The sequence below is a fragment of the Musa acuminata genome, chromosome BXJ3-4 (assembly GCF_036884655.1).
Source record: "Musa acuminata AAA Group cultivar baxijiao chromosome BXJ3-4, Cavendish_Baxijiao_AAA, whole genome shotgun sequence".
In the NCBI taxonomy this organism is placed as follows: Eukaryota; Viridiplantae; Streptophyta; class Magnoliopsida; order Zingiberales; family Musaceae; genus Musa; species Musa acuminata.
This window is the reverse complement of record NC_088352.1, coordinates 36617262-36645229: the sequence shown is the minus strand read 5'-3', so window position 1 is coordinate 36645229 and position 27968 is coordinate 36617262. Positions and strand designations below refer to the sequence as shown.

At 46.9% G+C, this 27968-nt stretch overlaps 1 protein-coding gene across 2 annotated transcripts in view; it reads left to right on the top strand.

The window, feature by feature from the left end:
• The window catches only part of LOC103977188 (uncharacterized), a 29732-nt gene extending 2575 nt beyond the window's left edge, over positions 1 to 27157 (top strand). For both annotated transcript variants that reach the window (XM_018828347.2, XM_009392640.3), the window contains exons 5-15: positions 601 to 761; positions 844 to 915; positions 1715 to 1783; positions 1871 to 1951; positions 2045 to 2164; positions 2283 to 2357; positions 2498 to 2578; positions 23922 to 23995; positions 24184 to 24244; positions 25542 to 25597; positions 26661 to 27157. In XM_018828347.2, the coding sequence (XP_018683892.2) occupies positions 601 to 761; positions 844 to 915; positions 1715 to 1783; positions 1871 to 1951; positions 2045 to 2164; positions 2283 to 2357; positions 2498 to 2578; positions 23922 to 23995; positions 24184 to 24244; positions 25542 to 25597; positions 26661 to 26739 (929 nt within the window). In that variant the 3' untranslated portion in view covers positions 26740 to 27157. The remainder of the gene's footprint in view (positions 1 to 600; positions 762 to 843; positions 916 to 1714; positions 1784 to 1870; positions 1952 to 2044; positions 2165 to 2282; positions 2358 to 2497; positions 2579 to 23921; positions 23996 to 24183; positions 24245 to 25541; positions 25598 to 26660) is intronic.
• Positions 27158 to 27968: the final 811 nt, after the last annotated feature.

Sequence of the window (27968 nt, the reverse complement as noted above, 5' to 3'; positions counted from 1 at the left end):
AAGTACACAAACTCATCCTTTCAGCTCTGTGGATTATCAATTAGGATTTTGTTCATTAAGCTGTTGGAATTTTCCAATATAACTGATAGCAATAGCATTGTTATGGAACCAAAGGATCTATTGGTGGTTACTCTATTCCAATCTAGAATTTTTAGGTGGTTAGTTGTTTATCATGGTGGTAGTGAAGATATCATCTGATGAAACCAAACAATATGTTGCCATGGTTCACTTGCAAACCTTCTTCAGTGATTTGTCATGTACTTGATTGTTTATAATGCAGATGATGAATTTTTTCGAGAAGTAATTCATAATTAATGTGATTTATATTTTTAACATAGTATCTCGCTCTTTGAAATTTTTATCTCATATATGTAAGATTTCATTTTCTTTCCGAACATCATTCCATTCATTTTGGAGTGTCGGGATGGTTCTGGTGAGATTTCATTGTTATCCTTCTGAAACTTGGTTTAACCACTACTAGATTTGATCTCCATCCCAGCAATGCAACCTATATAGTAAAAAACTCTTATGGATATTCGGAATAATATCTTCTTGATCGTTTAATCACTTTTGTCTGATTCTTGCCGATACTTTCTACAGGATCAAAGGATAATGTGGTTAAAGCTGATGGTTCACACGAGAAACCTTTAAGAGATTCTGATGAACAATCCTGCAGTGAATCGGATGCTGCCGTTTTGCGAGCACTAGATGGTATGCAGGATCATGTCTTTTGTGAGCGTTTTAAATTGCCTCCAGAGAAGGTAACTCTTTTTGCCCCTCAAAATTTTTCTTTCATAAAGGGTTTCATATTCTTCCACTCTCATTAGAATTTTGTATTTTCAGACTTCAAAATCATGCCATCTGATAACTACTTGCTACAGGGTGCCAATGTATGTTGGTGGTCGGTACCTGAAGGTATGTCACTATTTTCAATCACGAATTTGCTGTGCTTTGAGACAGTTAGATGCTTCACCAAAGTGATTAAATCATCAACAGAACTTGGCCATCAATTTTGATTGTTTTGGTCAAAGGCATATAACTGCAACTTAAAACAGTTAAAATATATGAAATTCTGATCAAACCAGTGCTGACGTATTGGTTTAAAGTATATTAATCAGTACCAGCCAGTTCGTTACCCAGTCCACACTTGGATGAGTACAAACTGTGCGTGCTGATTGGTATACCATGGTATTTTGAATTATTGTTGACGCAACATGTGTAATCTGAAGGTATTGACATTGGCATGGTCTTTTCAACTCCACCAGGAATATGCTATTCAAACTCAAGTAGATTGCCTTTGATTCAACTTACCCATTATAGAAGGAATTCTTGAAGAGATGCTTTGTCACATGTATGACAGTTTCATGTTTATGATTGTTCAGGAATGGATAGAGATGCTTTGTATTGGTAGTGCCTTATTTCACTTTAGCACACCTTCTGTATATGGCTTTTTTTGCTGATGTACATATAATATAACTTAAACTTTGAATATGAAAATGACCTACCTCAACTGATGTTTGTTTTTCCCATTTTGTCTTATAAATTCATGATTCTATAACCTTATTCATCCGTACTTACTTGTTTTGGTGTAGACTTTGCATGCGCTTTTGTGTAGATTAGTTCAAATCTTTCCTTGTAAGAAATGATTTACATAATAAGACATCTTGGAAGAGAGTCCGGCATTTACAATAATGTATGTTTTATCTTTATACAGATCTCAAGGAAGGTGAGCCAGACACGCTGGGTAATTGATGATGAAAGAATGGGTGAAGCATCTGTTGAGGTATGCCACTGAACTGAATGTCTGTTTAATTTTTTTCTGTTTATATCTTTTTCTGCACTGAGTTGGTGATTCTCCTGCATCTTTTAGGAGATAATTGGGAAGAATGTTCTTTCCGTGTGCAGAGGTGACAGCTATAAGTTTCATGCCGCTGGAAGAGAAGATATTGATGTAATATGCTGTTTTTCCTTCAGAGGATAATGCAAGTTATTTTTAGGTTTTATATGCTAGTTGTCTAGATTAACTGAAGAGACTTTTGCTCAGGTACGAATGTTAGGATCTGGACGCCCTTTTCTAATTGAAATATCAAATGCACGATGTATTCCATCCAAGGTCGACATCGAGCTGATTGCTGAAAAACTAAACAGAAACGATCAGAAATATGTGAGTTTTCTTTTGTATGTTAAAATAGTACTGCTTTTAGTGCCCTGTTTTATTATGTTGGTACAACTGAATGCTACTTTAGTTCATTGATTCTTTTTTCTTGAACTCATCTCTGCAGGTTAGGGTGAGAAATCTTACTTTGATTGGCAGCGAGGCATGGACTCTGATGCGTGAAGGAGAGGCAGAGAAACAGGTTATTTTCCGATGTTCAATTGCAGTTCATCCAAGATTGGATGCATAAAATTGTGTCAACTTCAGCTATGTTGGATGAGAAATGGCGCTGCATTTGATATTGTAGATAACATATGTTTTCCTTCTTTCCTTTTCATACAGAAACAATATGCTGCTCTAGTCTGGTTTCCTTGTCCACTGACAGATGATGACTTGCAGAAAATATCATCTTTAGAGAACATGGTAAGATGCTTTTCACTTTGATATCCAGTATGTTGGTGTCAAGCAATATTCTGTTTCAGATATTTCTCCTGTGCAACATCTAGTAAACTGGTGGTAGTTATGCCACATGTGCTTAGTGAAGCATTTGAAATATCCAAATCAAATAGCTTAAAGTTTTCTAGAAATAACATGTTGGAACTCCGCATTGACACGGACTTAGCTGGTTTTGCCTAAGGCGTGCGGCACCCTCGCGCATCCGTCCGCAAAGGTCAGCCTCCCCGAAGCCTCCCATTGTCCCTTAGGACCAACAAAAGAGAGAACGGGTTAAAGAGAACGCCTCAATCGGGATCCACAAGCAAATATGTCCGAAAAACACTCCATAGACAATACAAATTACAAACAGACTTTACAAGCTCTGAATAGTGGCACAACAAAGGGTAAAATGGTCCATTACAGACCGATAAGCTCTCGCACGTGTCCACATGACACAACCTTTATTTACAAGCCTAAAGAGGCCACCAACCCAACTAACATGGGACTATTTAGCCTTCGGCCGCCCCTCTACCTGCTGTACAAGGCATGAACATGCCAAAAGACAACGGACAGACATAAGCATTACATCCAACATCTTGTTTAGAAGTTTGTCCGTTACATTCTCCCCCACTTATCCCTTCGACGTCCTCGTCGAAGCCTTTGTGAACACTACAACTCTTCGCCTTTGCTGAGTCTTCAATCTTCCGCTCCAGCTGCAATGCGCCTCCTGGCTCCCAACTGCTCTCCATTGCTGTTTTTGAGTAGTCGAACCTTTGATCCGCCATGCTGCTTCAACTCACCAATGACTCTGACTCTGGTGTGGGGTTGGCTGAGTTGTGTTGATCCTTGTTGATTCCTGCGGATCCGCCAAATGAAGGAAAAGACCATCCTTACTGCGCCAGTCTCTTAAAAATTCCACATGCTGCTTGAACTGGGTGGATGCTTGTTGGAGCTTTAACGAGCATCGTCTCGCAAACTTCTGAAGTTTTGGGTCTTTCCTCCACAAAATCTGCTCATTGACTCTTCTTTCAGTTAGTTGTCACATCCAAGTAGGTTCGCATCACTTCCGCTTTCGATTGACATTTCGTTGGGAAATGAAGCGGACAATCTACTCTCAGTAGCACTGATCACCGTTGGTGAGGATTTGACAACTATTGTCTTCCATTATCTTCGAAGGGTCTTTGAACTTGTGCAGAGCTCCTCTGCTGGATAGATAAGAGAACTGGGGTACTCGGTTTCACCCATTCTCTTAAGAGTTGAGAAGGCAAAGGTTACTTTGACTTCGCCCGCCTCCTCGAGGTTGTACTTCATGCATCGAGCTGGTTACTGGTCTTCGCCCGCTCTTTGCTCACACTTCTGAAGCACTTGAAGTGTTTGCACTCCTTGCGTTGAGTTAGCTACTGTGATTCACCTTCTCAATGCCATCGAACTTCTGGAATGCGGGAAGTTTTCACCCCAACTTGGAGTAATTCTCTGATAGATGAGGTCGCCTCTAGGATTGTACCGTCTTCTCCATCAACCCTGCCGCCTACTCCACTGAGTAGCAAAGGTACAGCACCGCGTATTGCCTGCTTCGTTCCTTGGTCGTGCACTCTTGCATGACCCGAAGTCCTTCACTTACGGCTATCTTGATGAGAAACTTGTTGACACCGGTCTTACGAAGTTTCTTGGCCTCTGCCCTTCAGCCTTGTCTCGGTACTTGGAGATTGCCTCTGCATGCTCCACCTCCTCGGCCCCTTTCACGACCAAGCGCTCTCCCTCCATGAGAGGAAGGGATCAATGACTTGCACGGAAGTCCCGCCTCTGCGGTACCATGGCGCTGCCATGCCCATGGCCCTACTATCCGTCGCCTCGCCTCTGTATCCCTTTTCTTCACAATCAGTAGAGATGTCTCCGTGGCAATCCTCTGAGTCCACCTCCATTCTAACTGATGCTTGATTTTGGGTAGCTAAGTCCCTCTGGACTCATCGTCGCTTCCTCGCCCCTTTCGACCCCCTGCTTCAACACCTCTGTGTTCTCCAAGCAGTCCGTTTGGTCGATGGAAAGACAGACTGCAACTCCCATGCATGGCCTCTGCCATCACGTTGTAGAGTTTGCACCGATTCTGTTCTCCTTAGCTTCCTTGGTAGCAACGTTCGCTTACTCGACCTTGTCCTCTGACTTGTCGGGCTCCCTTAAGCGAATATGAGCTCTGGAGAAGTCCAACTCTCCAGCTGCTTCGATCATACCTCTGCATGATCAAATCCCTCCCATGGAACTCACTGGTACTTGCATTCGAACTTTTCCCTTGGTGGAACCCAGCCCCCATATGCTGATGACCAAGGTTTTCATCCGATGCAAAATTCGGTGCACGCCCGGAAGACCCGCCTCTGCGGTACCATGGCCTTCACTCCTTGAATCCATAGCCCTTCTTGTCGTCGTGTTGTTCACCAAAGCTGAGCTCCCAGTAGCTCCCGATCATACCTCCATATGATCTCATCCCTCACGGGACCATGTCGTGTGTGTCGCATTGCCACGAACTTTTCCACCACGATCCGCTGCATCATGTCGCCTCCTGGTGACATCTCCATTGCATTCTGATCCCTGTGGAATAACCTCGAATTGTGAACCCTCAATGTGTGGCCTCTGCCAATACATCGCAGGGTCTCTTCCACCTTCGAATTTGTTCGCTCCTTTGACAATCGACCTTCATCCACCCACTCTTGGGTCACACCTAGATGAAGCACCGCTCTAGGACAGTCCGTCGCCTAGAAAGTCCACCGACTTCACTGTAGTTTGTGCACCATTGTCTGGATCCTGGGCCTCTGCCTCTACCAGCACAATCTCCGCTGCGCACTGCTTCCTTCATGGCAACTTGAATGGCAACACTGTGGCATATTCTTCAAGAGTACCCGCCTCTACGTCCTCTTGCCCCGTGCTAAGGCCTTCTGAACCCAACTTCGCCTCCGCAAATTGAGTCGCCTTAGTTCCTCCATCAAATGCTCCTCCGAGATAAGGTGCATGTGCCCAGAAGCTCCCTTTCGTCTTTGGCACCATGCAAGATGAGTCCGCTCCGTCAGAATGAAGGACCGATGGAACAACATGATCCTACCCTTGCCTCTGCAAGAGTTCATGTCTTTGACCTCTGTCTAAGGAAAGCACTGTGCTTCTGCTCCATGTTCCAACTTCTCTGCTGGCTCCCTTCGGGCGGCTTGGGTACTTCGCCAAGTTACACCCAAGTTGCTCCGCTCCTCGTTTTTGCATTGAGTCGATGGTGGCCCTCGCGCCCACCATTCCACGGGTCAGCCCTCCCTTGAGTCCGATCTCCATATCGACTCTAAGTGTGCCTTCATTTAAGTTGCTTTAGGTCGCTCCCCCACTTGATCTCGCAATGCATCCACCAATGCATTCTCTCGAGCGAGATCATGCGGCAACTCCTCGCTGCTTGCTCGGTCCATTGAGCTTCGTGGAGTTGTTGTTTGTGAGGTACTCCTCCTCAACATGTGAAGACCGTCTTACATGATTCTCCCTCTGGAGAGCCAAGACTTATCCCTCCTGGATAACTGTCTCGTTGGAGCAACATCTCTCTTCGTTTCGGAGACCACCATCCCCTTGGACTATTCCGATCTGCTGAACAAACTGTGCATTGTTCTGCCTCTTGCAAACGCACTTGCTAGATTGCGCCTCCACGTCAATACAGCCACCGCCGCACCCCTCAAGGCCTAGCAACATGCTAAACTCGTTGCACACTTCAGCCTCCTCCGGACGTATCCTTTGCATGCCGAAGAGAAAGTTTCAATGCTCCATGGCGCCGAGTCTCGACCGCCTTGGGATGGCCACGAACATTTCATCGTCCGCATACAAGCCCATGCATGAGTACCGAATTCTTCGAGTTAGCAATTCCCCTCACCTCTGTGAGCTTTGCACAACTCTTTCGGTCGCTGAGCAACTCATTCCACTTTGCATGATCTCATCCTTTGCCAAGCGCCTCGCTTGCCTTGAGCACCATCAAGTAAAGTTGTCAACGTTGAGCCGTAGCTCAAACTCAGCCATCCCAACCTTTGTGCGCTCCAAATTCTTACAAGCTTGCCTGTTCTCGTGGTGCCTCTTGCGCGAAGGGTTGGCCATTCCTCTGAATGCCAATCTCAGATGCTCGCTCCTCTGAGCGACTCTTTTCCCTACATCTCCATGCTCGTTTTCCCTCAAACGGTCGCGCGTGTGCTGACTGCCCTCAACGCAGCCCCGCTAGGTCCCCCACGTTTGCATGTCAAGTGTTTCTATGAGTGCTTGTCCCGCTCTGATACCATATGACACGGACTTAGCTAGTTTTGCCTAAGGCGTGCGGCACCCTCGCGCGTCCGTCCGCAAAGGTCAGCCTCCCCGAAGCCTCCCATTGTCCCTTAGGACCAACAAAAGAGAGAACGGGTTAAAGAGAACGCCTCAATCGGGATCCACAAGCAAATATGTCCGAAAAACACTCCATAGACAATACAAATTACAAACAGACTTTACAAGCTCTGAATAGTGGCACAACAAAGGGTAAAATGGTCCATTACAGACCGATAAGCTCTCGCACGTGTCCACATGACACAACCTTTATTTACAAGCCTAAAGAGGCCACCAACCCAACTAACATGGGACTATTTAGCCTTCGGCCGCCCCTCTACCTGCTGTACAAGGCATGAACATGCCAAAAGACAACGGACAGACATAAGCATTACATCCAACATCTTGTTTAGAAGTTTGTCCGTTACATTCTCCCCCACTTATCCCTTCGACGTCCTCGTCGAAGCCTTTGTGAACACTACAACTCTTCGCCTTTGCTGAGTCTTCAATCTTCCGCTCCAGCTGCAATGCGCCTCCTGGCTCCCAACTGCTCTCCATTGCTGTTTTTGAGTAGTCGAACCTTTGATCCGCCATGCTGCTTCAACTCACCAATGACTCTGACTCTGGTGTGGGGTTGGCTGAGTTGTGTTGATCCTTGTTGATTCCTGCGGATCCGCCAAATGAAGGAAAAGACCATCCTTACTGCGCCAGTCTCTTAAAAATTCCACATGCTGCTTGAACTGGGTGGATGCTTGTTGGAGCTTTAACGAGCATCGTCTCGCAAACTTCTGAAGTTTTGGGTCTTTCCTCCACAAAATCTGCTCATTGACTCTTCTTTCAGTTAGTTGTCACATCCAAGTAGGTTCGCATCACTTCCGCTTTCGATTGACATTTCGTTGGGAAATGAAGCGGACAATCTACTCTCAGTAGCACTGATCACCGTTGGTGAGGATTTGACAACTATTGTCTTCCATTATCTTCGAAGGGTCTTTGAACTTGTGCAGAGCTCCTCTGCTGGATAGATAAGAGAACTGGGGTACTCGGTTTCACCCATTCTCTTAAGAGTTGAGAAGGCAAAGGTTACTTTGACTTCGCCCGCCTCCTCGAGGTTGTACTTCATGCATCGAGCTGGTTACTGGTCTTCGCCCGCTCTTTGCTCACACTTCTGAAGCACTTGAAGTGTTTGCACTCCTTGCGTTGAGTTAGCTACTGTGATTCACCTTCTCAATGCCATCGAACTTCTGGAATGCGGGAAGTTTTCACCCCAACTTGGAGTAATTCTCTGATAGATGAGGTCGCCTCTAGGATTGTACCGTCTTCTCCATCAACCCTGCCGCCTACTCCACTGAGTAGCAAAGGTACAGCACCGCGTATTGCCTGCTTCGTTCCTTGGTCGTGCACTCTTGCATGACCCGAAGTCCTTCACTTACGGCTATCTTGATGAGAAACTTGTTGACACCGGTCTTACGAAGTTTCTTGGCCTCTGCCCTTCAGCCTTGTCTCGGTACTTGGAGATTGCCTCTGCATGCTCCACCTCCTCGGCCCCTTTCACGACCAAGCGCTCTCCCTCCATGAGAGGAAGGGATCAATGACTTGCACGGAAGTCCCGCCTCTGCGGTACCATGGCGCTGCCATGCCCATGGCCCTACTATCCGTCGCCTCGCCTCTGTATCCCTTTTCTTCACAATCAGTAGAGATGTCTCCGTGGCAATCCTCTGAGTCCACCTCCATTCTAACTGATGCTTGATTTTGGGTAGCTAAGTCCCTCTGGACTCATCGTCGCTTCCTCGCCCCTTTCGACCCCCTGCTTCAACACCTCTGTGTTCTCCAAGCAGTCCGTTTGGTCGATGGAAAGACAGACTGCAACTCCCATGCATGGCCTCTGCCATCACGTTGTAGAGTTTGCACCGATTCTGTTCTCCTTAGCTTCCTTGGTAGCAACGTTCGCTTACTCGACCTTGTCCTCTGACTTGTCGGGCTCCCTTAAGCGAATATGAGCTCTGGAGAAGTCCAACTCTCCAGCTGCTTCGATCATACCTCTGCATGATCAAATCCCTCCCATGGAACTCACTGGTACTTGCATTCGAACTTTTCCCTTGGTGGAACCCAGCCCCCATATGCTGATGACCAAGGTTTTCATCCGATGCAAAATTCGGTGCACGCCCGGAAGACCCGCCTCTGCGGTACCATGGCCTTCACTCCTTGAATCCATAGCCCTTCTTGCCGTCGTGTTGTTCACCAAAGCTGAGCTCCCAGTAGCTCCCGATCATACCTCCATATGATCTCATCCCTCACGGGACCATGTCGTGTGTGTCGCATTGCCACGAACTTTTCCACCACGATCCGCTGCATCATGTCGCCTCCTGGTGACATCTCCATTGCATTCTGATCCCTGTGGAATAACCTCGAATTGTGAACCCTCAATGTGTGGCCTCTGCCAATACATCGCAGGGTCTCTTCCACCTTCGAATTTGTTCGCTCCTTTGACAATCGACCTTCATCCACCCACTCTTGGGTCACACCTAGATGAAGCACCGCTCTAGGACAGTCCGTCGCCTAGAAAGTCCACCGACTTCACTGTAGTTTGTGCACCATTGTCTGGATCCTGGGCCTCTGCCTCTACCAGCACAATCTCCGCTGCGCACTGCTTCCTTCATGGCAACTTGAATGGCAACACTGTGGCATATTCTTCAAGAGTACCCGCCTCTACGTCCTCTTGCCCCGTGCTAAGGCCTTCTGAACCCAACTTCGCCTCCGCAAATTGAGTCGCCTTAGTTCCTCCATCAAATGCTCCTCCGAGATAAGGTGCATGTGCCCAGAAGCTCCCTTTCGTCTTTGGCACCATGCAAGATGAGTCCGCTCCGTCAGAATGAAGGACCGATGGAACAACATGATCCTACCCTTGCCTCTGCAAGAGTTCATGTCTTTGACCTCTGTCTAAGGAAAGCACTGTGCTTCTGCTCCATGTTCCAACTTCTCTGCTGGCTCCCTTCGGGCGGCTTGGGTACTTCGCCAAGTTACACCCAAGTTGCTCCGCTCCTCGTTTTTGCATTGAGTCGATGGTGGCCCTCGCGCCCACCATTCCACGGGTCAGCCCTCCCTTGAGTCCGATCTCCATATCGACTCTAAGTGTGCCTTCATTTAAGTTGCTTTAGGTCGCTCCCCCACTTGATCTCGCAATGCATCCACCAATGCATTCTCTCGAGCGAGATCATGCGGCAACTCCTCGCTGCTTGCTCGGTCCATTGAGCTTCGTGGAGTTGTTGTTTGTGAGGTACTCCTCCTCAACATGTGAAGACCGTCTTACATGATTCTCCCTCTGGAGAGCCAAGACTTATCCCTCCTGGATAACTGTCTCGTTGGAGCAACATCTCTCTTCGTTTCGGAGACCACCATCCCCTTGGACTATTCCGATCTGCTGAACAAACTGTGCATTGTTCTGCCTCTTGCAAACGCACTTGCTAGATTGCGCCTCCACGTCAATACAGCCACCGCCGCACCCCTCAAGGCCTAGCAACATGCTAAACTCGTTGCACACTTCAGCCTCCTCCGGACGTATCCTTTGCATGCCGAAGAGAAAGTTTCAATGCTCCATGGCGCCGAGTCTCGACCGCCTTGGGATGGCCACGAACATTTCATCGTCCGCATACAAGCCCATGCATGAGTACCGAATTCTTCGAGTTAGCAATTCCCCTCACCTCTGTGAGCTTTGCACAACTCTTTCGGTCGCTGAGCAACTCATTCCACTTTGCATGATCTCATCCTTTGCCAAGCGCCTCGCTTGCCTTGAGCACCATCAAGTAAAGTTGTCAACGTTGAGCCGTAGCTCAAACTCAGCCATCCCAACCTTTGTGCGCTCCAAATTCTTACAAGCTTGCCTGTTCTCGTGGTGCCTCTTGCGCGAAGGGTTGGCCATTCCTCTGAATGCCAATCTCAGATGCTCGCTCCTCTGAGCGACTCTTTTCCCTACATCTCCATGCTCGTTTTCCCTCAAACGGTCGCGCGTGTGCTGACTGCCCTCAACGCAGCCCCGCTAGGTCCCCCACGTTTGCATGTCAAGTGTTTCTATGAGTGCTTGTCCCGCTCTGATACCATATGACACGGACTTAGCTAGTTTTGCCTAAGGCGTGCGGCACCCTCGCGCGTCCGTCCGCAAAGGTCAGCCTCCCCGAAGCCTCCCATTGTCCCTTAGGACCAACAAAAGAGAGAACGGGTTAAAGAGAACGCCTCAATCGGGATCCACAAGCAAATATGTCCGAAAAACACTCCATAGACAATACAAATTACAAACAGACTTTACAAGCTCTGAATAGTGGCACAACAAAGGGTAAAATGGTCCATTACAGACCGATAAGCTCTCGCACGTGTCCACATGACACAACCTTTATTTACAAGCCTAAAGAGGCCACCAACCCAACTAACATGGGACTATTTAGCCTTCGGCCGCCCCTCTACCTGCTGTACAAGGCATGAACATGCCAAAAGACAACGGACAGACATAAGCATTACATCCAACATCTTGTTTAGAAGTTTGTCCGTTACATTCTCCCCCACTTATCCCTTCGACGTCCTCGTCGAAGCCTTTGTGAACACTACAACTCTTCGCCTTTGCTGAGTCTTCAATCTTCCGCTCCAGCTGCAATGCGCCTCCTGGCTCCCAACTGCTCTCCATTGCTGTTTTTGAGTAGTCGAACCTTTGATCCGCCATGCTGCTTCAACTCACCAATGACTCTGACTCTGGTGTGGGGTTGGCTGAGTTGTGTTGATCCTTGTTGATTCCTGCGGATCCGCCAAATGAAGGAAAAGACCATCCTTACTGCGCCAGTCTCTTAAAAATTCCACATGCTGCTTGAACTGGGTGGATGCTTGTTGGAGCTTTAACGAGCATCGTCTCGCAAACTTCTGAAGTTTTGGGTCTTTCCTCCACAAAATCTGCTCATTGACTCTTCTTTCAGTTAGTTGTCACATCCAAGTAGGTTCGCATCACTTCCGCTTTCGATTGACATTTCGTTGGGAAATGAAGCGGACAATCTACTCTCAGTAGCACTGATCACCGTTGGTGAGGATTTGACAACTATTGTCTTCCATTATCTTCGAAGGGTCTTTGAACTTGTGCAGAGCTCCTCTGCTGGATAGATAAGAGAACTGGGGTACTCGGTTTCACCCATTCTCTTAAGAGTTGAGAAGGCAAAGGTTACTTTGACTTCGCCCGCCTCCTCGAGGTTGTACTTCATGCATCGAGCTGGTTACTGGTCTTCGCCCGCTCTTTGCTCACACTTCTGAAGCACTTGAAGTGTTTGCACTCCTTGCGTTGAGTTAGCTACTGTGATTCACCTTCTCAATGCCATCGAACTTCTGGAATGCGGGAAGTTTTCACCCCAACTTGGAGTAATTCTCTGATAGATGAGGTCGCCTCTAGGATTGTACCGTCTTCTCCATCAACCCTGCCGCCTACTCCACTGAGTAGCAAAGGTACAGCACCGCGTATTGCCTGCTTCGTTCCTTGGTCGTGCACTCTTGCATGACCCGAAGTCCTTCACTTACGGCTATCTTGATGAGAAACTTGTTGACACCGGTCTTACGAAGTTTCTTGGCCTCTGCCCTTCAGCCTTGTCTCGGTACTTGGAGATTGCCTCTGCATGCTCCACCTCCTCGGCCCCTTTCACGACCAAGCGCTCTCCCTCCATGAGAGGAAGGGATCAATGACTTGCACGGAAGTCCCGCCTCTGCGGTACCATGGCGCTGCCATGCCCATGGCCCTACTATCCGTCGCCTCGCCTCTGTATCCCTTTTCTTCACAATCAGTAGAGATGTCTCCGTGGCAATCCTCTGAGTCCACCTCCATTCTAACTGATGCTTGATTTTGGGTAGCTAAGTCCCTCTGGACTCATCGTCGCTTCCTCGCCCCTTTCGACCCCCTGCTTCAACACCTCTGTGTTCTCCAAGCAGTCCGTTTGGTCGATGGAAAGACAGACTGCAACTCCCATGCATGGCCTCTGCCATCACGTTGTAGAGTTTGCACCGATTCTGTTCTCCTTAGCTTCCTTGGTAGCAACGTTCGCTTACTCGACCTTGTCCTCTGACTTGTCGGGCTCCCTTAAGCGAATATGAGCTCTGGAAAAGTCCAACTCTCCAGCTGCTTCGATCATACCTCTGCATGATCAAATCCCTCCCATGGAACTCACTGGTACTTGCATTCGAACTTTTCCCTTGGTGGAACCCAGCCCCCATATGCTGATGACCAAGGTTTTCATCCGATGCAAAATTCGGTGCACGCCCGGAAGACCCGCCTCTGCGGTACCATGGCCTTCACTCCTTGAATCCATAGCCCTTCTTGCCGTCGTGTTGTTCACCAAAGCTGAGCTCCCAGTAGCTCCCGATCATACCTCCATATGATCTCATCCCTCACGGGACCATGTCGTGTGTGTCGCATTGCCACGAACTTTTCCACCACGATCCGCTGCATCATGTCGCCTCCTGGTGACATCTCCATTGCATTCTGATCCCTGTGGAATAACCTCGAATTGTGAACCCTCAATGTGTGGCCTCTGCCAATACATCGCAGGGTCTCTTCCACCTTCGAATTTGTTCGCTCCTTTGACAATCGACCTTCATCCACCCACTCTTGGGTCACACCTAGATGAAGCACCGCTCTAGGACAGTCCGTCGCCTAGAAAGTCCACCGACTTCACTGTAGTTTGTGCACCATTGTCTGGATCCTGGGCCTCTGCCTCTACCAGCACAATCTCCGCTGCGCACTGCTTCCTTCATGGCAACTTGAATGGCAACACTGTGGCATATTCTTCAAGAGTACCCGCCTCTACGTCCTCTTGCCCCGTGCTAAGGCCTTCTGAACCCAACTTCGCCTCCGCAAATTGAGTCGCCTTAGTTCCTCCATCAAATGCTCCTCCGAGATAAGGTGCATGTGCCCAGAAGCTCCCTTTCGTCTTTGGCACCATGCAAGATGAGTCCGCTCCGTCAGAATGAAGGACCGATGGAACAACATGATCCTACCCTTGCCTCTGCAAGAGTTCATGTCTTTGACCTCTGTCTAAGGAAAGCACTGTGCTTCTGCTCCATGTTCCAACTTCTCTGCTGGCTCCCTTCGGGCGGCTTGGGTACTTCGCCAAGTTACACCCAAGTTGCTCCGCTCCTCGTTTTTGCATTGAGTCGATGGTGGCCCTCGCGCCCACCATTCCACGGGTCAGCCCTCCCTTGAGTCCGATCTCCATATCGACTCTAAGTGTGCCTTCATTTAAGTTGCTTTAGGTCGCTCCCCCACTTGATCTCGCAATGCATCCACCAATGCATTCTCTCGAGCGAGATCATGCGGCAACTCCTCGCTGCTTGCTCGGTCCATTGAGCTTCGTGGAGTTGTTGTTTGTGAGGTACTCCTCCTCAACATGTGAAGACCGTCTTACATGATTCTCCCTCTGGAGAGCCAAGACTTATCCCTCCTGGATAACTGTCTCGTTGGAGCAACATCTCTCTTCGTTTCGGAGACCACCATCCCCTTGGACTATTCCGATCTGCTGAACAAACTGTGCATTGTTCTGCCTCTTGCAAACGCACTTGCTAGATTGCGCCTCCACGTCAATACAGCCACCGCCGCACCCCTCAAGGCCTAGCAACATGCTAAACTCGTTGCACACTTCAGCCTCCTCCGGACGTATCCTTTGCATGCCGAAGAGAAAGTTTCAATGCTCCATGGCGCCGAGTCTCGACCGCCTTGGGATGGCCACGAACATTTCATCGTCCGCATACAAGCCCATGCATGAGTACCGAATTCTTCGAGTTAGCAATTCCCCTCACCTCTGTGAGCTTTGCACAACTCTTTCGGTCGCTGAGCAACTCATTCCACTTTGCATGATCTCATCCTTTGCCAAGCGCCTCGCTTGCCTTGAGCACCATCAAGTAAAGTTGTCAACGTTGAGCCGTAGCTCAAACTCAGCCATCCCAACCTTTGTGCGCTCCAAATTCTTACAAGCTTGCCTGTTCTCGTGGTGCCTCTTGCGCGAAGGGTTGGCCATTCCTCTGAATGCCAATCTCAGATGCTCGCTCCTCTGAGCGACTCTTTTCCCTACATCTCCATGCTCGTTTTCCCTCAAACGGTCGCGCGTGTGCTGACTGCCCTCAACGCAGCCCCGCTAGGTCCCCCACGTTTGCATGTCAAGTGTTTCTATGAGTGCTTGTCCCGCTCTGATACCATATGACACGGACTTAGCTAGTTTTGCCTAAGGCGTGCGGCACCCTCGCGCGTCCGTCCGCAAAGGTCAGCCTCCCCGAAGCCTCCCATTGTCCCTTAGGACCAACAAAAGAGAGAACGGGTTAAAGAGAACGCCTCAATCGGGATCCACAAGCAAATATGTCCGAAAAACACTCCATAGACAATACAAATTACAAACAGACTTTACAAGCTCTGAATAGTGGCACAACAAAGGGTAAAATGGTCCATTACAGACCGATAAGCTCTCGCACGTGTCCACATGACACAACCTTTATTTACAAGCCTAAAGAGGCCACCAACCCAACTAACATGGGACTATTTAGCCTTCGGCCGCCCCTCTACCTGCTGTACAAGGCATGAACATGCCAAAAGACAACGGACAGACATAAGCATTACATCCAACATCTTGTTTAGAAGTTTGTCCGTTACATTCTCCCCCACTTATCCCTTCGACGTCCTCGTCGAAGCCTTTGTGAACACTACAACTCTTCGCCTTTGCTGAGTCTTCAATCTTCCGCTCCAGCTGCAATGCGCCTCCTGGCTCCCAACTGCTCTCCATTGCTGTTTTTGAGTAGTCGAACCTTTGATCCGCCATGCTGCTTCAACTCACCAATGACTCTGACTCTGGTGTGGGGTTGGCTGAGTTGTGTTGATCCTTGTTGATTCCTGCGGATCCGCCAAATGAAGGAAAAGACCATCCTTACTGCGCCAGTCTCTTAAAAATTCCACATGCTGCTTGAACTGGGTGGATGCTTGTTGGAGCTTTAACGAGCATCGTCTCGCAAACTTCTGAAGTTTTGGGTCTTTCCTCCACAAAATCTGCTCATTGACTCTTCTTTCAGTTAGTTGTCACATCCAAGTAGGTTCGCATCACTTCCGCTTTCGATTGACATTTCGTTGGGAAATGAAGCGGACAATCTACTCTCAGTAGCACTGATCACCGTTGGTGAGGATTTGACAACTATTGTCTTCCATTATCTTCGAAGGGTCTTTGAACTTGTGCAGAGCTCCTCTGCTGGATAGATAAGAGAACTGGGGTACTCGGTTTCACCCATTCTCTTAAGAGTTGAGAAGGCAAAGGTTACTTTGACTTCGCCCGCCTCCTCGAGGTTGTACTTCATGCATCGAGCTGGTTACTGGTCTTCGCCCGCTCTTTGCTCACACTTCTGAAGCACTTGAAGTGTTTGCACTCCTTGCGTTGAGTTAGCTACTGTGATTCACCTTCTCAATGCCATCGAACTTCTGGAATGCGGGAAGTTTTCACCCCAACTTGGAGTAATTCTCTGATAGATGAGGTCGCCTCTAGGATTGTACCGTCTTCTCCATCAACCCTGCCGCCTACTCCACTGAGTAGCAAAGGTACAGCACCGCGTATTGCCTGCTTCGTTCCTTGGTCGTGCACTCTTGCATGACCCGAAGTCCTTCACTTACGGCTATCTTGATGAGAAACTTGTTGACACCGGTCTTACGAAGTTTCTTGGCCTCTGCCCTTCAGCCTTGTCTCGGTACTTGGAGATTGCCTCTGCATGCTCCACCTCCTCGGCCCCTTTCACGACCAAGCGCTCTCCCTCCATGAGAGGAAGGGATCAATGACTTGCACGGAAGTCCCGCCTCTGCGGTACCATGGCGCTGCCATGCCCATGGCCCTACTATCCGTCGCCTCGCCTCTGTATCCCTTTTCTTCACAATCAGTAGAGATGTCTCCGTGGCAATCCTCTGAGTCCACCTCCATTCTAACTGATGCTTGATTTTGGGTAGCTAAGTCCCTCTGGACTCATCGTCGCTTCCTCGCCCCTTTCGACCCCCTGCTTCAACACCTCTGTGTTCTCCAAGCAGTCCGTTTGGTCGATGGAAAGACAGACTGCAACTCCCATGCATGGCCTCTGCCATCACGTTGTAGAGTTTGCACCGATTCTGTTCTCCTTAGCTTCCTTGGTAGCAACGTTCGCTTACTCGACCTTGTCCTCTGACTTGTCGGGCTCCCTTAAGCGAATATGAGCTCTGGAGAAGTCCAACTCTCCAGCTGCTTCGATCATACCTCTGCATGATCAAATCCCTCCCATGGAACTCACTGGTACTTGCATTCGAACTTTTCCCTTGGTGGAACCCAGCCCCCATATGCTGATGACCAAGGTTTTCATCCGATGCAAAATTCGGTGCACGCCCGGAAGACCCGCCTCTGCGGTACCATGGCCTTCACTCCTTGAATCCATAGCCCTTCTTGCCGTCGTGTTGTTCACCAAAGCTGAGCTCCCAGTAGCTCCCGATCATACCTCCATATGATCTCATCCCTCACGGGACCATGTCGTGTGTGTCGCATTGCCACGAACTTTTCCACCACGATCCGCTGCATCATGTCGCCTCCTGGTGACATCTCCATTGCATTCTGATCCCTGTGGAATAACCTCGAATTGTGAACCCTCAATGTGTGGCCTCTGCCAATACATCGCAGGGTCTCTTCCACCTTCGAATTTGTTCGCTCCTTTGACAATCGACCTTCATCCACCCACTCTTGGGTCACACCTAGATGAAGCACCGCTCTAGGACAGTCCGTCGCCTAGAAAGTCCACCGACTTCACTGTAGTTTGTGCACCATTGTCTGGATCCTGGGCCTCTGCCTCTACCAGCACAATCTCCGCTGCGCACTGCTTCCTTCATGGCAACTTGAATGGCAACACTGTGGCATATTCTTCAAGAGTACCCGCCTCTACGTCCTCTTGCCCCGTGCTAAGGCCTTCTGAACCCAACTTCGCCTCCGCAAATTGAGTCGCCTTAGTTCCTCCATCAAATGCTCCTCCGAGATAAGGTGCATGTGCCCAGAAGCTCCCTTTCGTCTTTGGCACCATGCAAGATGAGTCCGCTCCGTCAGAATGAAGGACCGATGGAACAACATGATCCTACCCTTGCCTCTGCAAGAGTTCATGTCTTTGACCTCTGTCTAAGGAAAGCACTGTGCTTCTGCTCCATGTTCCAACTTCTCTGCTGGCTCCCTTCGGGCGGCTTGGGTACTTCGCCAAGTTACACCCAAGTTGCTCCGCTCCTCGTTTTTGCATTGAGTCGATGGTGGCCCTCGCGCCCACCATTCCACGGGTCAGCCCTCCCTTGAGTCCGATCTCCATATCGACTCTAAGTGTGCCTTCATTTAAGTTGCTTTAGGTCGCTCCCCCACTTGATCTCGCAATGCATCCACCAATGCATTCTCTCGAGCGAGATCATGCGGCAACTCCTCGCTGCTTGCTCGGTCCATTGAGCTTCGTGGAGTTGTTGTTTGTGAGGTACTCCTCCTCAACATGTGAAGACCGTCTTACATGATTCTCCCTCTGGAGAGCCAAGACTTATCCCTCCTGGATAACTGTCTCGTTGGAGCAACATCTCTCTTCGTTTCGGAGACCACCATCCCCTTGGACTATTCCGATCTGCTGAACAAACTGTGCATTGTTCTGCCTCTTGCAAACGCACTTGCTAGATTGCGCCTCCACGTCAATACAGCCACCGCCGCACCCCTCAAGGCCTAGCAACATGCTAAACTCGTTGCACACTTCAGCCTCCTCCGGACGTATCCTTTGCATGCCGAAGAGAAAGTTTCAATGCTCCATGGCGCCGAGTCTCGACCGCCTTGGGATGGCCACGAACATTTCATCGTCCGCATACAAGCCCATGCATGAGTACCGAATTCTTCGAGTTAGCAATTCCCCTCACCTCTGTGAGCTTTGCACAACTCTTTCGGTCGCTGAGCAACTCATTCCACTTTGCATGATCTCATCCTTTGCCAAGCGCCTCGCTTGCCTTGAGCACCATCAAGTAAAGTTGTCAACGTTGAGCCGTAGCTCAAACTCAGCCATCCCAACCTTTGTGCGCTCCAAATTCTTACAAGCTTGCCTGTTCTCGTGGTGCCTCTTGCGCGAAGGGTTGGCCATTCCTCTGAATGCCAATCTCAGATGCTCGCTCCTCTGAGCGACTCTTTTCCCTACATCTCCATGCTCGTTTTCCCTCAAACGGTCGCGCGTGTGCTGACTGCCCTCAACGCAGCCCCGCTAGGTCCCCCACGTTTGCATGTCAAGTGTTTCTATGAGTGCTTGTCCCGCTCTGATACCATATGACACGGACTTAGCTAGTTTTGCCTAAGGCGTGCGGCACCCTCGCGCGTCCGTCCGCAAAGGTCAGCCTCCCCGAAGCCTCCCATTGTCCCTTAGGACCAACAAAAGAGAGAACGGGTTAAAGAGAACGCCTCAATCGGGATCCACAAGCAAATATGTCCGAAAAACACTCCATAGACAATACAAATTACAAACAGACTTTACAAGCTCTGAATAGTGGCACAACAAAGGGTAAAATGGTCCATTACAGACCGATAAGCTCTCGCACGTGTCCACATGACACAACCTTTATTTACAAGCCTAAAGAGGCCACCAACCCAACTAACATGGGACTATTTAGCCTTCGGCCGCCCCTCTACCTGCTGTACAAGGCATGAACATGCCAAAAGACAACGGACAGACATAAGCATTACATCCAACATCTTGTTTAGAAGTTTGTCCGTTACATTCTCCCCCACTTATCCCTTCGACGTCCTCGTCGAAGCCTTTGTGAACACTACAACTCTTCGCCTTTGCTGAGTCTTCAATCTTCCGCTCCAGCTGCAATGCGCCTCCTGGCTCCCAACTGCTCTCCATTGCTGTTTTTGAGTAGTCGAACCTTTGATCCGCCATGCTGCTTCAACTCACCAATGACTCTGACTCTGGTGTGGGGTTGGCTGAGTTGTGTTGATCCTTGTTGATTCCTGCGGATCCGCCAAATGAAGGAAAAGACCATCCTTACTGCGCCAGTCTCTTAAAAATTCCACATGCTGCTTGAACTGGGTGGATGCTTGTTGGAGCTTTAACGAGCATCGTCTCGCAAACTTCTGAAGTTTTGGGTCTTTCCTCCACAAAATCTGCTCATTGACTCTTCTTTCAGTTAGTTGTCACATCCAAGTAGGTTCGCATCACTTCCGCTTTCGATTGACATTTCGTTGGGAAATGAAGCGGACAATCTACTCTCAGTAGCACTGATCACCGTTGGTGAGGATTTGACAACTATTGTCTTCCATTATCTTCGAAGGGTCTTTGAACTTGTGCAGAGCTCCTCTGCTGGATAGATAAGAGAACTGGGGTACTCGGTTTCACCCATTCTCTTAAGAGTTGAGAAGGCAAAGGTTACTTTGACTTCGCCCGCCTCCTCGAGGTTGTACTTCATGCATCGAGCTGGTTACTGGTCTTCGCCCGCTCTTTGCTCACACTTCTGAAGCACTTGAAGTGTTTGCACTCCTTGCGTTGAGTTAGCTACTGTGATTCACCTTCTCAATGCCATCGAACTTCTGGAATGCGGGAAGTTTTCACCCCAACTTGGAGTAATTCTCTGATAGATGAGGTCGCCTCTAGGATTGTACCGTCTTCTCCATCAACCCTGCCGCCTACTCCACTGAGTAGCAAAGGTACAGCACCGCGTATTGCCTGCTTCGTTCCTTGGTCGTGCACTCTTGCATGACCCGAAGTCCTTCACTTACGGCTATCTTGATGAGAAACTTGTTGACACCGGTCTTACGAAGTTTCTTGGCCTCTGCCCTTCAGCCTTGTCTCGGTACTTGGAGATTGCCTCTGCATGCTCCACCTCCTCGGCCCCTTTCACGACCAAGCGCTCTCCCTCCATGAGAGGAAGGGATCAATGACTTGCACGGAAGTCCCGCCTCTGCGGTACCATGGCGCTGCCATGCCCATGGCCCTACTATCCGTCGCCTCGCCTCTGTATCCCTTTTCTTCACAATCAGTAGAGATGTCTCCGTGGCAATCCTCTGAGTCCACCTCCATTCTAACTGATGCTTGATTTTGGGTAGCTAAGTCCCTCTGGACTCATCGTCGCTTCCTCGCCCCTTTCGACCCCCTGCTTCAACACCTCTGTGTTCTCCAAGCAGTCCGTTTGGTCGATGGAAAGACAGACTGCAACTCCCATGCATGGCCTCTGCCATCACGTTGTAGAGTTTGCACCGATTCTGTTCTCCTTAGCTTCCTTGGTAGCAACGTTCGCTTACTCGACCTTGTCCTCTGACTTGTCGGGCTCCCTTAAGCGAATATGAGCTCTGGAGAAGTCCAACTCTCCAGCTGCTTCGATCATACCTCTGCATGATCAAATCCCTCCCATGGAACTCACTGGTACTTGCATTCGAACTTTTCCCTTGGTGGAACCCAGCCCCCATATGCTGATGACCAAGGTTTTCATCCGATGCAAAATTCGGTGCACGCCCGGAAGACCCGCCTCTGCGGTACCATGGCCTTCACTCCTTGAATCCATAGCCCTTCTTGCCGTCGTGTTGTTCACCAAAGCTGAGCTCCCAGTAGCTCCCGATCATACCTCCATATGATCTCATCCCTCACGGGACCATGTCGTGTGTGTCGCATTGCCACGAACTTTTCCACCACGATCCGCTGCATCATGTCGCCTCCTGGTGACATCTCCATTGCATTCTGATCCCTGTGGAATAACCTCGAATTGTGAACCCTCAATGTGTGGCCTCTGCCAATACATCGCAGGGTCTCTTCCACCTTCGAATTTGTTCGCTCCTTTGACAATCGACCTTCATCCACCCACTCTTGGGTCACACCTAGATGAAGCACCGCTCTAGGACAGTCCGTCGCCTAGAAAGTCCACCGACTTCACTGTAGTTTGTGCACCATTGTCTGGATCCTGGGCCTCTGCCTCTACCAGCACAATCTCCGCTGCGCACTGCTTCCTTCATGGCAACTTGAATGGCAACACTGTGGCATATTCTTCAAGAGTACCCGCCTCTACGTCCTCTTGCCCCGTGCTAAGGCCTTCTGAACCCAACTTCGCCTCCGCAAATTGAGTCGCCTTAGTTCCTCCATCAAATGCTCCTCCGAGATAAGGTGCATGTGCCCAGAAGCTCCCTTTCGTCTTTGGCACCATGCAAGATGAGTCCGCTCCGTCAGAATGAAGGACCGATGGAACAACATGATCCTACCCTTGCCTCTGCAAGAGTTCATGTCTTTGACCTCTGTCTAAGGAAAGCACTGTGCTTCTGCTCCATGTTCCAACTTCTCTGCTGGCTCCCTTCGGGCGGCTTGGGTACTTCGCCAAGTTACACCCAAGTTGCTCCGCTCCTCGTTTTTGCATTGAGTCGATGGTGGCCCTCGCGCCCACCATTCCACGGGTCAGCCCTCCCTTGAGTCCGATCTCCATATCGACTCTAAGTGTGCCTTCATTTAAGTTGCTTTAGGTCGCTCCCCCACTTGATCTCGCAATGCATCCACCAATGCATTCTCTCGAGCGAGATCATGCGGCAACTCCTCGCTGCTTGCTCGGTCCATTGAGCTTCGTGGAGTTGTTGTTTGTGAGGTACTCCTCCTCAACATGTGAAGACCGTCTTACATGATTCTCCCTCTGGAGAGCCAAGACTTATCCCTCCTGGATAACTGTCTCGTTGGAGCAACATCTCTCTTCGTTTCGGAGACCACCATCCCCTTGGACTATTCCGATCTGCTGAACAAACTGTGCATTGTTCTGCCTCTTGCAAACGCACTTGCTAGATTGCGCCTCCACGTCAATACAGCCACCGCCGCACCCCTCAAGGCCTAGCAACATGCTAAACTCGTTGCACACTTCAGCCTCCTCCGGACGTATCCTTTGCATGCCGAAGAGAAAGTTTCAATGCTCCATGGCGCCGAGTCTCGACCGCCTTGGGATGGCCACGAACATTTCATCGTCCGCATACAAGCCCATGCATGAGTACCGAATTCTTCGAGTTAGCAATTCCCCTCACCTCTGTGAGCTTTGCACAACTCTTTCGGTCGCTGAGCAACTCATTCCACTTTGCATGATCTCATCCTTTGCCAAGCGCCTCGCTTGCCTTGAGCACCATCAAGTAAAGTTGTCAACGTTGAGCCGTAGCTCAAACTCAGCCATCCCAACCTTTGTGCGCTCCAAATTCTTACAAGCTTGCCTGTTCTCGTGGTGCCTCTTGCGCGAAGGGTTGGCCATTCCTCTGAATGCCAATCTCAGATGCTCGCTCCTCTGAGCGACTCTTTTCCCTACATCTCCATGCTCGTTTTCCCTCAAACGGTCGCGCGTGTGCTGACTGCCCTCAACGCAGCCCCGCTAGGTCCCCCACGTTTGCATGTCAAGTGTTTCTATGAGTGCTTGTCCCGCTCTGATACCATATGACACGGACTTAGCTAGTTTTGCCTAAGGCGTGCGGCACCCTCGCGCGTCCGTCCGCAAAGGTCAGCCTCCCCGAAGCCTCCCATTGTCCCTTAGGACCAACAAAAGAGAGAACGGGTTAAAGAGAACGCCTCAATCGGGATCCACAAGCAAATATGTCCGAAAAACACTCCATAGACAATACAAATTACAAACAGACTTTACAAGCTCTGAATAGTGGCACAACAAAGGGTAAAATGGTCCATTACAGACCGATAAGCTCTCGCACGTGTCCACATGACACAACCTTTATTTACAAGCCTAAAGAGGCCACCAACCCAACTAACATGGGACTATTTAGCCTTCGGCCGCCCCTCTACCTGCTGTACAAGGCATGAACATGCCAAAAGACAACGGACAGACATAAGCATTACATCCAACATCTTGTTTAGAAGTTTGTCCGTTACAGCATGGTAGTTCTGCCAATGGTTTCTTCCCTACCCATTTCTTTTTTTAGTTGATCAACTCTTGTTGTCTGCTATAATAGTTTCATGATACATCATGTATGAGTAGTGACTTGTTTAATTAATTCTGTTGCTTTATCTATAGGACATAGTACAAAGAACCCCAATCAGGGTACTTCACAGGCGAAGTCAATTGGAGCGCAAGCGTACTATACATTGGTATGAGAAATTACAAACGCCTATGCAGTATTTTTATGTTTTCTCAATTTGCTGGTGAGAAGGCACTATATTGTCCAGCTAATACTGGGAGAAGATTTGGTCGTTCAATTTATAGTATATGTATTTGTACTATTAGGAATTTATTTCAACTTTCCATCTGAATACTCACTGAATGATTGTTCTACCAGGATGATGATTGAGAGAATTTCTGGTTGTTCCCAGTATTTTCTTTTGCATCTCTGTACCCAGGTACTAAGTAAATGTTTAAAATGTTGTCTTACTCTTGCTAGTTGTTGCTTTTAACCTATATGTACAATATCTGGAATTTTTATAATTTTTTAAAAGAACTTGAAGCACAAAAAATTATCCATCATACATTTCGGTACATTTCAGTAAGTCCTTTAGACAAATAGATGATCCGTGCTCTATGACCATTCTTAAAGTGCTTTTGAGCGATTCTGCCTATCATATTCATCAGACTATCAGACTCAAATTACTGCAAAAGATTTATTGAGACAAGCAGATAATCTTCCAAGGAAAGAATATTCAATGGAGAAGTAAAAAAAAGCTGGGAGGATGAAGGAGAATTATCACATTTTGCTGGGGACTGTAGCTGAGTATGCTCATTTAACCAGGATAACTATTGATTCCGTTAAATTAATATGGTACTTTATTTTGTTGGATATTATAGCTTTGCATAAAGTTTAGCTTTTATATGGAAATAGTTCAAGAAACCATCACCTGCTAATGCAATACCCTTTGATAGAAATTCTAGTGTTTCTGGAATACCCTTTTATCATACAGGATTCCTCTGCTCTTCCTATTCATATTCTACTTTGAGAGCTAATTAACCAGATATTGCCATGTTCTCGGTCGTTAGTTATGGGCAGGATGCAATCATGCCTTTAGTGGACCTCAGATTTCCATGTTCGCCTAACTTAGTAGTCTCTCTTTGGTAAATGTTTAGGATACCAGCACTTTTTAAGTATCTTCTATTGACCATCATGGATCAAGGTGGAATGTTAGTTTTCTGCATTATATCATTGGTTAAGATTTTCATTGATGGGCATTATCCTGTTTCTTGGTTTAGATAGCTTTTCTTTTTTTCTTTATGCTTACCAAAACGAGCAAGGTAGATGTCAAATAGGCATGCACAACAGCGTGTCATTCATCCCATTTTTCAACAAACAATAAAAAGAAACACATGGGACTTCTGGAAGTTGCTACTGTCAAGGAAGATTTGGCAATGTTCTCTCCTACATGCTCCTCTTACAAGATTACATGGGGTTTCTCATTTTTATTTAATGCTTCTTTAGTAAAATGTGATGGCAGGATGCCACTACTGAATGATCCTCCCTGTCAAATAGTTACCTATTGTGAGTCATGAAAGGACCTATTTCTATTGGTGGTTGTTAAATTGCAATTTGATATCAGATTTACCTATCCTATGAAGACTTGGAAGAAGATAAAATTGTAACTCTCTATATCATGATATTTGACTACCAATTTTTCAGTCTGAATTTTGATATTTTTCACTCGAGTTCAGGCAGGAACATATATAAAGGAATTTGTTCATGGAGATCTTGGACGAACACATCCTAGGTAAGAAACATTTTTTCATCTTGAACTCTTTTAGTCCTATAGTATAAGTAATTGTTGGAACATTGTTATGCATATAACATTCGATCTCTGGACCTCAGTTCATTTGCTTTAAGCTCTTAAACTTGAATAATATTTCTGGATAATTTTTTGTTCGAACAGAACCTGCATGATGAAAAACAGATTGTTGCCCAATCATCAAGTTCATGTTTCCCAATCTAGCATCTCCTGATGATAAATCAGGCACAATTTAGGTTTCTTTTGGGGTTTGCAGTATTTTGTTTACTATCATTATTATTTTTATAAAATATAAGTTGCTGATCTTGATATTTATAATACATCTTTTTTGCCTAATCTCTGTTGTGCCTTCCTCAATTTTTCCATTTTTGGTGACTGCAAAAATTGCAAGCAGTTTTCTTCTGCAACCTCAAGTGATTTTACATAGAAAACACGGGTTCCAAAAGATAGCATGGTTTGATAGAATCCTTAAGTGTACACCGTTTGAATGGATTTAGCTTATTCTATTTTGAAGGCTGTCCAACATTCATTTTTCCATCAGTATCAAATTAGTTAAGTTTGAGCTTCTTTTACCATCCTGGTTGCGTTTCTCAGTTCTCATTTTGGCTTTAAATTGTGGCTTCTGATAACTTATAATAGGCTTCAAACTGAGCCAGATTACAGAATGATATGCGATGAACAATGTATAATGATTTAATTAGACTAGTGTTTCAGCCTCATCTCCAGAACACTTTCATCCACCGAGGCATACTAGTTAAATGCTTTTACAGTTTTCATTTACAAACCTATCTGTATCAATACGAATTGAATATGCTGGATGTATTACGATGTATTACTTGCATTACTTGTCTACTGAAAATATGCATCGTACAATTTTGTGGGTGCCTGAAGGATACCTCTTAGATGCATAAAGATCTACATTGATACTGGATTCTCAAACTTCAAGCAATCTTGTTTTTAGTTTTGGGTTCTCTAATTGGCACTTGTTTCTATTATTAGTGAATTTATTGGTTTGATGTAATAACATTTTATCATGATGTTATGTCAGCATTGGTTCCATCCTGGGATGCAGAGCGGAGATATTGCAGTTAGATGTCGTAGACGTGAAGATGGACTTGTTTGCTTGAAGGACCAAGATATGTTACTAAAGCTTTGATAATTCAACACACTTTTAAAGATATGTTACTAAAGCTTTGATAATTCAACACAACTTTATCAATTTTGAGGTGTGCACTGATGTGCCTACACATGAAGCGGAACTCCGTTTACCGAAAGCCACAAGAGCAACTGCCTTTGGCAGAGAGAACGAAAAGTTTAATTATTTCAAATTAGTTCGGTACCGGATTGTAACATTTCTAATTTGTGCCCTAACAGATGAAGTGTTTATTCATCCTTTGTGAAGTGTACAAAGCTTCATTTCTGACAAATTTGCTTTGCTACTGATACAGTTCCAGTTTTGGAATTTAAATAGTTATTTGATACAGTTTGGTCGCTGTCTGATAAATGTATGAATGTTCATATAATTATAAGTAGTGTTTTACATCTCGTATCATAGTTGGCAGGTTGAAGTTGATGATATCTGAGGTGGTAAATGGTGCTTCCATGCACTTGATTAAAGTATGTAAATAGGGATGTTGATTCGGACAAGAGTTCTCCAACCCTAATCAATTTTAACATTATTCATTTAATTTGTGATCTTAAAATGGCCGTTTGGGTCTTCTCATAAGAGTAATCTTATTTACATTTTTATTTTTTGACATTTTAATTAAGCTCATTTCTGTGTTTTTTTTGACATTTTAATTTTGAAGTAGTTGAATGATGCATTTAATTTTGGAGTAATCGAAATCTACTTTGGGTGTTTCCGTTTATTCATATGAGAAAAACAATTCTTTCTCACATTCTGTGAATAAAGATTCAAAAATTGTTTTGATTATATTTATCTCTTCATTCCTTTGAAGAAAAAAATGATCCTAAAAACTCAATATTTTTTTATTAATTAAATCTTTGTCTGATCAGAGATCTTTTGAGTCCTCATTTTTAATGAAATCGAAATGATATTTTGAATCCTATGATTGGTTAAGAATTCTTTGAACGAAAATATATCTTGTGGAATGATATCGAAGAATCTCTTACTTAAAATACATTTGATAATACATTTTATATTTTTGCTAAAAAGTTGATCCTTGTTTATCGATCACATTTATCTAATCAAATGGTATCATTTCTCCAAAATCTGATTCATGATTTATATTCATTCTTCTCCCAATTAATAAAATTGAGTATAATTTTATAAAGAAATATCCTATTTAATTTTTAAGACGAAAAGCATGCTCAATATCAATTTTTCCACCATAAT